Consider the following 13,185-nt stretch of genomic DNA (forward strand, 5'->3'; position numbering starts at 1 on the left):
TTTTATCTATTTTGGTTGAATATTAATGCACAAATAAAACTATTATTAGCGATCACTTGAATTATAATCAAATTAACCCTACACATGATTATTAATTATCTTATTAAGCGTAATTACAAGTACAAATTCCCTTTGAACATGCATAAAAGGTGTGATCAAACAATAAGAATAAATATCAAGTAACATAATAATCATAATAATAATAACAATAATAAACATAATCATGTTAAAGCATAATAATAATAGCAAAATCCTAGGCATAATACTGATAAGGTTAATAATAAACCCTAGCATGCCACTAAATAATAAAAATCAAAGCTTTAGCCCTAACATGATACTAATAAGAATATTAGGAAAGACAATAAAAGGCATCATGGAAATCATAAATGATATTATATTCTTTACCCTAAACGTGAAATTAAGGAAAGCATCCTAACATGATACTAGGAACTTATTGTTGTCACCCTAAACATCAAGTTAAGAAAAGCATCCTAACATGATACTAGGAATCAAAATAGGAACCTCAACATGATTTCTATATCATAATATCAATAAGGCTTAATTAGAAAATAACACCTGCAAAAAGACCCGATTTTGTTTATAACACCTTAACATTTCGAAATTTTATTATAACACCTACAAAAATCCCAAAATTTTGGTTTCACCACCCACTAACGGATTTTTGGATGGAAACCGTTAGTGGGACCCACTAGGGACACGTGTCAGTTGTTTATTGGCTTAAAAATAAAAATTAGGGGTTTTTTTTTTATTAATTTTTATTTTTAAGCCAATAAACAACTGACACGTGTCCCTAGTGGGTCCCACTAACGGTTTCCATCCAAAAATCCGTTAGTGGGTGGTGAAACCAAAATTTTGGGATTTTTGTAGGTGTTATAATAAAATTTCGAAATGTTAAGGTGTTATAAACAAAATCGGGTCTTTTTGCAGGTGTTATTTTCTAATTTGGCCTATCAATAAAACAACTAAATCACTTACTTGGATGCCTCGTATCTCTTTCTAATAACAAAATACACACGTTAGTAACTTCAAGGAAAATATAAAATTAAAGAATTAAATTAAATAATTGAAATAGAGATTTGGGATCAAACCCTCAGAAATATCGAACCTTTCACGTCTAGGGCGAACGCAACTCCGAATTATACTAGGTGTGTCTAGTGATAATGTATGAGGAATTGTGTTTTTAAATGCTAGACTAGAAAGAGAGAGAGAATCAAGAAATTCTTGATGAGAGTTGGCGATTGAAAACAGAGGTTTTAGGAGGCTATTTATAACGCAAATCAGCCGGAAGATGATATAAAAAATCAGAGATTCGAAAAGAATAAATCACGATGCTGTCGCCAAACATGGCCATGTAGCCAGACGACAGGGTTGTCGCTAGGCGACAAACGTGTCGCCGCAACGCCAAGCCTGTCGCCAGGCGACAGTCTGTAGTTGCGGCGCTGCAACCAGTTTTTTCACGCGTTTTTTTATTATGATGAAATTCAAGCGTACAAGGGGGTAAAACTGTAATTTCCTTAAAAACACTTCTTTTTTTCTAAATAAAACTCTTAAAACTCAATTTTTCAATGCTAATCAAATTAGGATTCTGAAGGACCTTCTAGAAGATTCTAGAAGACTATAATCAATCCTAATTGCATTAGGAATTCTAAATCATAAATGGCCCTCCCCTAGATTATTTGCCGCATATAAAAATCAAACCAGGCCTAGTTTAGTAATTTGGCCATAACTTCCTTATTATTAATCCGAATTGGGCTTATAATATTTCGTTGGAAAGCTCTTTTGGAACCCAACCCAACTACACTATTATTGGACCCTTGCCATGGACCAAACTAAACTGGATCGGCTATTTTCATAAAATAGATTTTTAAAAACAGAGAGAAAAGAAAGAAATAAAGACTAACCGCAACACTAGACCTTCCAAAGTTTCACTTCATTCGATTATGATTCAACGTGAAAGGTACTCATCACTGGGTTATGTTTTGGGGAGACACAAATGGTTGTCTACAGATACGCATATTCAAGAATGTTAAATGTCGCTCAACAAGATTGATGAAGGCTTGAACAATATTAGACCTCACAAGGGGTGGGAAGTAAGAAAATACCATCTAAAGGGAATCCTATCCACTATAGAGAGCAACACCATCTTACTTCTTTCCCGTGAACTAAGGGTTCAAACGTCCTCAAAAGTTCTAAACCGTGCTACCTTAGCTTAAAATGTGTCTAACTCAACCCTAAGCTTCTCAAACCGTGTAAACCCTCATCAACTAGGAAGATGAGCAATCAAAGACACATCATCAAGAGAGGCACACCAATCAAAATGAATTAGAAAATTCCAAATAAAAAATCATTTCAACTTGTCATAGTCATGCTTGTCACACAGAAAGGGGAAAACAAAACAAAAGAAAGAGGAATAAATAAAAAAAGGTTCACAAACGAGACATATAATCAAATTAAATCCCAATCGTCATACAAGTGATCGTTTGATAACAACATCAACGATCCCAGGTTCCATGGAACCAAAAGCAAACATCCTCGAATCATTCAACTTCTTCCTAAGATAATCTTAAACTAAGCACTCAAAGAAAAAGAAATTAGAAGAGATGAAAGGTCTCACCAAATGCCGCTTGAAATGGAAGACAAGATAAATCACACAATCTCACCAAGGGAGCTCGTGTTTCCCCGTAACTTCCTTCGTCTCCATCTCCAAGCTTGAAAAGCAAGCCAAAACAAAAGAAACTACTAAGATAAAACAAGGAAAAAAAAAGGTTAGTAATTAAAGAAGGAGACTAAAGCTATAAACAAAAGGAAGAAATAGAAATAAAATGTTATTTACAAAGTTTGGATTAAGGGAGTTTGGATTGTCGGGAATTTGGATTTTTCCTTGGGAGCTTCTCTGTCTACACAAAACTCAAAAACTCATCAAATTATAATAAAAATCATCATCATCATCAACTACAACAAAACCATTATCCTCAATTGTCCTCCTTATGCACAAGCTAAAATCCTACCACACTACCCTCCTATGTACACTTCAACCAACCAAAAGGAACATCCTCCCCCACATTAGCCTTTTGCACGTCCTGAGCAAAAGTTTAAAGCGAGAAATTTTTGGGGGAAGTAAGGGAACCCTCATCTCGGGTTCTTATCACTTTGCTCCCTAAGGGGGTTCACTACAAAAAAATGTCTATATAGAAATGTAGACACCCATTTGTGTCTCCCCAAAACCAAACCCGGTTATGAGTAACTTTCACGTCGAATCATAATCAAATGAAGCGAAAGTGTGGAAAGTCTAGTGTTGCGGATAGTTTTAATTTCTTTTCTCTTCTCTCTGTTTTTGAAAACTTATTTTAAGAAAACAGCCAATCAAGTTTGGTTGGTCCATGATATGGGTTTAATAGTAGTGTAGATGGATGGGGCTTGACAAGAGCTTTCCAACGATATATTATAAGCCCAATTCCGATGAATATTGAGGAAGTTATGGCCAATTTACTAAACTGGGTCCGGTTTGAGCCTTATGTGCGGCCAAATGATCTAGGGGAGGGCCTAATATTATTTATCATTCCTAATGCAATTAGGAATTATTTTAGTCTTCTAGATTCTTCTAGAAGGTTCTTTTCATTCCTAATTCAATTAGCATTGATAAATTGACTTTTGTTGACTTTTCAGAGTTTTAATTAAAATCAAAGAGCATTTTTGAGGAAAATATACGATTTTATCCTCCTGTACGGCAAAATATATCTGATTTGAGAAAGCGCGTCAAAAACAGGGTTAGCGCCAAACGCCAGGCATTGGCGCCTGGCGCTAAGGCTGGCGCCTGGCGCCAATAGCCTAATGCTGGCGCCAGCTCTGGTTTTGGTGCGCAGATGTTATGTTTTGATATTTTATCTTTTTGGCTGATTTTCTCTATATAACGTAATAAAAACTCCGTTTTCATTCACCTACAACCATTTTTCATTCGCAATCATTCATTCTCTCATTCTCTCTTATCATTCATTAATATTCTTTCTCTCTTTCTCTTTTCTAAACCTTGCTTTTATATACAAAATTCCTCATTCGCAAGATCTAGAAACACCTAGCCATATTCGAAGTTGCCTTCGCCCTAGCTGTGAAAGGTTTAATTTTTGAGGGTTTGGTCCCAAATCTCTCTTTCAATTATTTAATTGAATTGTTTTAATTATTATTTTCCTTGAAGTTACTAACGTGTGTATTTTGTTATTAGAAAGAGGTACGAGGCATCAAAGTAAGTGCTTTAATGGTTTTAATTGATATTATGATTTAGAAATCATGTTTAAATTGTTATTATGATATTCCTAGTATCATGTTTAGGGAAAATGCTATAATTCAAATATGCTTATTATGATTCCTCCGATGCTTCCTATGTTCTTCCTAATATTTATGATTGTTAGTATCATGTTAGGGTTAAAGATTTGATTTTTATTGCTTAGTGACATGCTAGGATTTGTTATTAATCTTGTTAGTATCATGCCTAGGATCTTGCTATTATTATTATGCTTTAATATTAACATGAACATGATTATGATTATAATTGTTATGATTTATGATGATGATTATTATTATTATTATTATTATTTTGATGATGATTATTTTATTTGTGATGATTATTATTATGATTATAATTTTATTGTCATGATATTTATTATTATCATTATGTTGCTTGATATTGATATTTATTGTTATTGCTTGATCACACCTTTTATGCATGTTTAAAGGGAATTGGTACTTGTAATCACGCTTAATAAGATAATTAATAATCTTGTTTAGGTTAATTGGATTATAATTCAAGTGATCGCCAATAATAGTTTATTTGTGCATTAATATTCAACCAACTTAGATAAACAGGTTTAGGGTTAATCTTATTGATTGCATGTTAGTCAGAAAGCGCACATGAATACGATCAGAATAAAGTAGAGGCCTATTATTAGGGCAGGTTCAATATCTTTTAGGTTGGATTTGTACCTTCATCCCCGAACTCTTATTTGGTTCTAGACCTTATGGAGTTGACGATCTCTTGGATCGTTAAGGGGTGTAACCTTCACCCTGTGAACGGTTTACAAGTTCCTAAAAAAACTTGTTGCCGACTCTTTTGCTCTATCTTCTTCCCTTTTTGACGCCAGCGTACTTTAGTGTATGATCACAGTGGGGTTCGAGCTAGTGGGATTAATGCTTGAAATATTCCCTACAAGAAACGGAATTCTAGCGATGGAATTTTATCCGTTTCTAAATTAGAGACGGAATAAAAAAAATAGAGACGGAATTTAAAAATCCGTTTCTAAAATAGAGACGGAATTAAAAATTTCGTCGCTAAATTAGAATCGAAATTGAAAATTCGTCTCTAAATTAGAAACGGATTTTTTTCCATTGCTAAATTAGCAACGGATTTATTTTCTGTTGCTGAATCTAGCAACGGATTTATTTTCCGTTGCTAAATTTAGAGACGAAATTTTTTTCTGTTGCTATGTTAGCAACGAATATTTTTTTTCCGTTGCTAAGTTAGAGACGGAATTTTTTTTTCCCGCTGCTAATATGAGCGAAGGATTTTTGATTCCGTCTCTAGATAATTTTTGAAACTAATTATTAAAAATATTACATACATTAGATAAGAATTATGTAAGTTAAATTCATCTCTAAACTAGAAACGGATTTTCAATCCGTCTCTAAAGTAGAGACGGATTTAAAAATCCGTTTCTATATTAGAAACGGATTATAAATTCTGTTTCTAAAGTAGAGACAGATTTTAAATTCTGTCTCTAATATTTCTTTCATTTATTATCAATTATGTGCGTAAAAGTAAACAAACATTATTTGGTATAGTTGGTACGAGTTTCACTATTTTACATTGAGGTCACGGGTTCGACTCCTACTTACAGCAATATTGCGATTGGAGATTCAAGGAAAGTCGAGTCGAGTCGAGTTGACCCGAGTGAGGTCGACCCAAACAACAGCTCTTTTTTGGATTCAAAATATTTTTTTTCGTTGCTAAATCTAGCAACGGATTTATTTTCCGTTGCTGAATCTAGCAACAGATTTTTTTTAATCCGTTGCTAAAGCTAGCGACAGATTTATTTTTTTCGTTGCTAAATCCAGCGATGGATTTTTTTTTCCATTGCTAAGTCAAGCGACGTATTTTTTTCCGTCTCTAAATTCATTTAGCGACAAAGTTTTTACCAACGGACTGATTCCGTTGATATATCCGTCGCTAACTATGTCCAGCGACGGATTTTTAGCAATTAACACCGGATTTCACCTGTTGCTAAAAGGCAAAATTTTTGTAGTGGTTATCGAAATTAAACCCTGGAGTATCCATGAATGGGTTGAAAGGTTGGTTGAAATGCTCATAGGGCCACCCTTTGTCAGCCCAACCACCATCAAAAGGGTTTAGGGTGGATGTAGATGTTAGGTCATAGGCCAGATTACATCCAACCGGACGATATGGATCGTAAAATGGGGTTCCAATACGTTGGGAAGGGTCAATAGGACCTTCCCAATAGGGGTAGACATTGGGGGTAGGGTTATTGGGGTCATAAGGGTCCCAATGAGGAACTGGACCTTCTTGAGGAGGGTAGTAGGAATAGTTAACATAGGGAGCTTGAACGCCCGCTTGCACAAGATTGTCATAATTTATCCTTCCGTAGTACCCCCATTGTTCAATGGAACTTTGGTTATCACGACGGATATCCTCAAGGGTGCTACGGATGGCATTAATATTGAAAGGAGGAAAGGAAAAGGCAGAAGTTGCCTCATCTCCCCCTCTAAAGGGGGGAATTGGTTACTCCGGGTGGTGGACCGGTTAAGGATGTGGAATAGCGCCCCCGGGTGCCGTTCCTCCTCAAGTCGTCGGGGATGAACTGCCGGGTGATCCTCCATCTTAGAGGATGGGAATGGTCCATTGAAGTGATATTGGGGTCCAGAAGGACACTCCATTCTTCCTCTATGTCCACCAAGAGGATAAACTTGTGTTTGTTGGTTGTGTAGTTGTTGAAACGCTTTTAACGGAGAGCGGTGATGGAGAGAGAATAAGGAAGACACCCTTCGGCCGCTTCCTTTCTGTTTTGGAGCTCGTAGCGAACCAATGCTATTTGGTCCTTGTACGCCTCATCCTTCAAGGAAAGGGCAATAAGAGTGATCATGCCCCCATGTGAATATTGTCACTTAGACGGTTATCACGAGTGTCCAAAAGCCATTGGATGAAAGTGGAGGAGCATTGTAACTTTATGCGTTGAGGGTTGTCGGCAAAAAGAGGCAAGCCACCTCATCATTCACTATAAGCCGAGATTCGCCTTGAAGAATACGGCATTTTGAAGAAGCCGAGCGAAGTATCTCATAGAAATATGGATGATGTTGTTGACTTTGGCAGTGTTAGTGCGGAAGTTGGCCTTTGAGGATATGCTCCACCACCACTCTTGCTCATTGTATAGGATGCGATGAGTTATGGTCGTCTCGGAAGGGTGATCAAGCCCGGTTCCATGCCAATGGAAGTTTTATTTTAGATCACTCTCAGTTAGAGAATGATCCACATTGAACATGCGGAAGTGAATAACAAGTTAAGGTTCATTGCCATCATCATCCTCTTATAATACTTCCTTGTAGAGAGAAGCAAGGAACTCCAATGTAACTTGCTCATAAGTGTTAACGGAAAGGTTGATGAAGTCACCCCACCCAAAGTTTTGAGCAAGCCAGACCACTTCGTCCAAGATGTTGAGTCTCCTAAAGGTTGTGGCACTTAAGAAACTTGTTGATCGAATTGGACAAGAGATGAGTGATTGGTAGACATTCTAGAAATTCTCATTAGGAGAAATGATGTCATGATCGTTAATGTCCGACGGAGGTGGGAAAGAGGGTGTTGAAGGCTCACCCGCCCTCTTCCTTTTGGATTTGCCTTTACTTTTGCCAAACATTATGACTCTACAAAATAACCAAGAATATCATTAGGAATATGCAAGCCAGGAGGTGTCATAAAAAGCTTGCCAAGATAAAAAGTTTATGCATGAAAGTAATAACCATGAATAGTGAATTAGATGTAGAGGATAACAACAGTACAATTCAAGGCATTAATAAACACTTATGAACCAAGGCAAGAATGAAACGTTCATACGCATTCATTTGCAAATCCTAAGAAATTCTAGGTGAAATTCAACATGATGTACCCTAAATTTATGATAATCACTCACAAACCATCAACATCAAACAAAGAACAATGAATAACGATCTCAAAACTACATCCAATTCATGAATTTCTCAATAAAAAAGTAGTAGCATGAACAACCTAATGTGTAATCAATATATTCAAGCAAATACATTGAAACCATATAAAATCAAGGTATACATGCATAATCATCATATAGAAATTTCTACTATCAACAACCAATCAATTGCAACAAGAAAAACCCAAATAACCACAAACATCAAACAAGCCATTACTAACAATCTCAATTTTACCACAATTAATACTTTAACATGCAAAACATGGTAAAACTAAGAGAAATTGACAAAATGAACTTGCAAAAGCTAGAAAAACCATACCATACTTGATTGGAAGCAAGTAGAAACTCAAAAATAACAATTCAATCAAACCCTAGAAATTGGGAAAAATTTGAAAAGGTGGAGTTTTGTGAGGAATTTTGGGTGTAAAAAGTGAGAAATAGAGAAAATTGGAGTAATTTTGATGGATATTTGAGGTTGAAATGGGGTGTGACAATGGAGTTTTAGAGTGAGATGGAGAAGAGAAGAAAGAGAGAGAGTCAAATGAGGGTGAGTGGAGAAGAAGAGTTGTGCTGCTTTTCGTCGCCTTTAAAAAATATTTCCCAACAAGGGTTTGGTCGAACCTTTGGTAGGTTCGGTCGAACTTTACCCAGAGTTTGGTCAAACTACCTCATGGTTCGGTCGAACCTACTCTCAAACTTTAAATTCAAAAATTGGGCAGAAAGTTTTCAGATTTTAGTTCCAAAATTGGAGCGGCCGAACTTCAGATAGTTTGGTCACACCAAGGTTCGGTCAAACCACCCCTGGGTTCGGTCGAACCTATTCTGAATCTTTAATCTATGCAATTATGGTAGAGAGTTTTCATATTTTACTTCCAAAGTAGGAGCGGCCGAACACAAGAAAGTTAGGTCAAACATTTTACAAGGTTCGACTGAACCTTCAGGGAGTTCGGTCGAACCACCAAATTTTTCAAAAATTCTCATTTTGCAGCAGTTTCGCTTCTAGATTGAGAGTATTCGAACTGCAATGGAGCTCGTTCGGACTTCCCTAAAAAAGAAAAGCTTCAAAATATGCACAAAAACTTCTCTTCAAAACACACTAAAACACCATACAATCATGCTAAAGGCAAGGCATACAAACGATTCCAACACAACCAAAACCTAAAACACATAAATCCATCAATCCAAAATTGTAGATAGAAAAATTAAAACATCAAGAAAAAAACAAAAAAAAAAGAAGAGTAGAAAAGTGTTAGAAACTCGGGTTTACTCCCGTTAAGTGCTTCTTTATGAGGTCACTAGCTTTACCATGAGAAAAATTCATCAAGGGGGAGGCTTAGGATCCCAAGGATCAAGCATTAGACATTCAATGAGACCAACTTCTTCCTTGCAAAAGTAATGCTTCAAACGATGACTGTTGACCATAAACTTGTTACCATCTGCATCTAACTCAAAAGAACCGTAAGGAGTAGTCTTCGATACCACAAAAGGACCCGACCACTTGGACTTGAGTTTACCCGGAAACAAACAAAGCCTTGAGTTGAAAAGCAAAACCTTATCTCCAACCTTAAAGCTCTTGTTTCGTTTATGTTGGTCATGCCACTTTTTGGTCTTCTCATTATACAATCTTGAGCTCTCATAAGCATCATTTCTAAGCTCTTCAAGTTCATTGAGCTTAAGCAAACTCTTCTCACCGGCCAACGATAAATCCATATTGAGCCCAACCTGTAGGGGGTCGTGCCGATTGGAGTCTTGCCGATTGGAGTCTTGTACGCCGTCCTAAGAGCCCATAGGGGGTCGTGCCGATTAGAGTCTTGTACGCCATCCTACGAGCCCATAGTGTGTCATCGAGCTTGAGAGACCAATCTTTCCTTTATTTGTTCACCATCCTTCCAAGTTGATTCTTGATTTCACGATTCGAAACCTCCACTTGTCCTTGATTTTGAGTGTTGTAAGGTACTCCAACCTTGTGATGAACGTGATATTTCTTGAGAAGAGCTTCAAATTGCTTTTTGGCGAAATGGGAGCCTCCATCACTAATTAACACTCTTAGAACCCCAAATCAAGGAAAAATGATCTTCTTTAGAAGCTTAATCACAACCTTGTGATCATTGGTAGGAGAGGGTATAGCTTCAATCCATTTTGTCACATAATCAACCGCTACAAAGATATATAGATTTCAATAAGAAGAAACGAAAGGCCCCATAAAGTCCACCCCCCAAACATCAAATGGCTCAACTTCCAAGATACTTTATTAAGGCATTTCTTTCCTTTTAGTTATGCCACCACTTCATTCACACTTATCACATTGTGAAACGAACTTGTGGGCATCCTTATGCATCATTGGCCACCATAATAGAGATTGAAAATTTTTTGCCACCGTCTTATCAACACCCCCATGTCTTCCGCATGGTAGTGAATGACAATGCACTAGAACTCCTTCGATTTCATGATCCGGAACACATTTTAAAAAAAGGCCATCTCCACATTGTTTGAACAAGTATGTGTCATTCTAAAAATACCTCCTCACTTCCTTGAAAAACCTTCTTTTGTTGAGAAGAAAACTCTGGGGAATGACTCCACAAGCAAGATAATGGGCAATGTCTGCATAACAAGGGCTAGATGTTGAAGCCATAGCCATAAGAGTTTGAAATCCTATCTCATCATTGATTGGTACATCACTTTTGTTCTCAAAAGGTAGCCTAGACAAATGATTCACAACATTATTCTCCGCTCCCTTTTTGTCCCTCACTTCCATGTGAAAATCTTGAAGAGAGAGAACCCAACGGATAAGGCGATGATTTGCTTCCTTCTTAGTCATGAGATATCGCACCGCAATATGATCCTTATACACAATCACCTTTAGAGAAAATAAGATAGGACCTAAACTTATCAAAAGCAAACACAACCGCTAGCATTTCCTAATCCGTTGTTGTATAGTTCTTTTGAGTTTAATCAAAAGTCCTACTTGCATAGTAGATGACACATGATTTTCCTTCTTTCTTTTGCCCAAGCACGGAACCAACTGCAAAATCACTCGCATCGCACATTAGCTCAAAAGGCAAGCTCCAATTTGGAGCTTGCACAATGGGAGAGGAGATTAGAGCTTCCTTGAGCTTATGAAATGCCTCAAGGCAAGCCTTATTGAAGTTAAAAGCAACATCCTTTTTGATTAATTCAGTCAAAGGTTTGGCGATTAATGAATAATCTTTGATAAATCTCTGGTAGAAACCGGCATGCCTAAGAAAAGCTCGTACTCCCGTGATAGAATTAGGAGGTGGCAATTTCTCAATCACCAAAACTTTGGCCGAATCAACTTCAGTGCCATTTTTTAAAAAATTATGGTCGAGGACAACACCCTCCTCGGCCATAAAGTGGCACTTTTCCCAATTAAAAACCAAACTCGTGTCTTGACACCTTTTCAAAACTTTTTCAAGGTAAAAAAGACAAGTGTCAAAAGACGAGCCACCAACTCTAAATTCATCCATGAAAACATTAATTTCTTTTTCAAGCATCTCGGAGAAAATGGAGGTCATGCATCTTTGAAAGGTAGAAGGAGCATTGCATAAGCCGAATGACATTTTTAGGTATGCAAATGTCCCATATGGACATGTGAAAGTAGTTTTCTCTTGATCGCTTGGATGGATAGGGATTTGGATGAACCCATAGTACCCATTTAAAAAAACAAAAGAAAGCATGGTGAGAGAGTCTCTCAAGCATATGGTCCATGAATGGGAGAGGAAAATGATCTTTCTTGGTATTGTTGTTCAACCTCCTGTAATCAATAAACATTCTCCACCCAATCACCATCAGAGTGGAGAATTCCTCTCCTCCTTCACCCTTGATTATGGTCATCCCACCATTTTTTTAAACCATATGAACCGGGCCAACCCACTTGCTATCGGAGATAGCATAGATGATGCCCGCCTCACGTAGTTTAAAAATTTCTTTCTTGTCAACCTCTTGGAGGTTGGGGTTCAACCTCCTTTGTGGTTCAATGGAGGTGGAATGATCATCTTCAAGATTAATACGATGCATGCATAAAGAAGGTCTAATACCCTTGATATTATCAATGCTATACCATATCACATCCTTATATTTTCTCAAAACATCAAGTAGTTTTTCTAAATTAAGACAATCTAGGGTAGCATTGACTATAATAGGGTATTTTCCCTCTATATCAAGATAAGCATATTTCAAAGAAGGAGGAAGGGGCTTGAGTTCTACCTTGGGAGGAGGCTTATAACTCTCCTCCAATTTCTCCTCCTTTAACTCAAGCTCGATCTTAACTTTTTGTTCAACCTCCTCCTTTGAGGATTCCTCCATTGCCATGACATACTCTTTTTCCTCTTAAGAGTGGATCTCTTCCTTGCATTTTAGAACTTCTACCATTGGATCTTGAGGCTTCATCATGACCCTCCCCAAGCGATCCAACTCCTCACTTACAACATCAACTCTATAGCATTTTTCGACCATGGGGGTCTTAAGCAACTTAGAAAACTCAAAGACAATCTTCTCATCGGCCACCTCACATGTGATGGTGTTGTTCTTGCAATTGGTGACCGCCCCTAAGGTTTTAAGAGCTTCACGTCCTAAAATCAAAGGAGTGTTAACATCTTCCTCAATATCCATCACTACATAGTCACAAGGCACGTAGATGTGTCCTACTTGAATTGAATAGTCTTCCTTGTAGGGATCATCTCTATATTAAGTATTTGAGCAATGGATAGAGGGATTAAACTAACACTTGCTCCAAGATCGGCTGAGGTGCCCCTAGCTTCCATGTTCCCAATTTTCACTGGCAAAGTGAAGCTTCCCGGGTATTTTCCTTCTTGGGCATCTTATGTTATACAAGAGCACTCACTTGATGTGGAAGGGTTATAAGTTCATCATTGAGCTTCCTCTTGTTGGTGAGAATATTTTTAAGGAACTTGGAGTAAGATGG

The 13,185-nt window shown here is 37.2% G+C and overlaps 1 protein-coding gene across 1 annotated transcript; it reads right to left on the minus strand.

The window, feature by feature from the left end:
* Positions 1–9,563: 9,563 nt before the first annotated feature.
* Positions 9,564–9,953, minus strand: LOC110685442. Its single transcript, XM_021861968.1, has one exon. It carries the CDS (start codon positions 9,951–9,953, stop codon positions 9,564–9,566), a length of 390 nt encoding a protein of 129 aa, XP_021717660.1.
* Between the last annotated feature and the right edge of the window lie 3,232 nt (positions 9,954–13,185).

Source organism: Chenopodium quinoa, unplaced genomic scaffold, assembly GCF_001683475.1.
Source record: "Chenopodium quinoa cultivar QQ74 unplaced genomic scaffold, ASM168347v1, whole genome shotgun sequence".
Lineage (NCBI taxonomy): Eukaryota > Viridiplantae > Streptophyta > Magnoliopsida > Caryophyllales > Amaranthaceae > Chenopodium > Chenopodium quinoa.

Coding starts and splice junctions, on each gene's coding strand:
- LOC110685442 (XM_021861968.1), bottom strand. CDS start 9,953: ATGGATTTATCGTTGGCCGGTGAGAAGAGTTTGCTTAAGCTCAATGAA.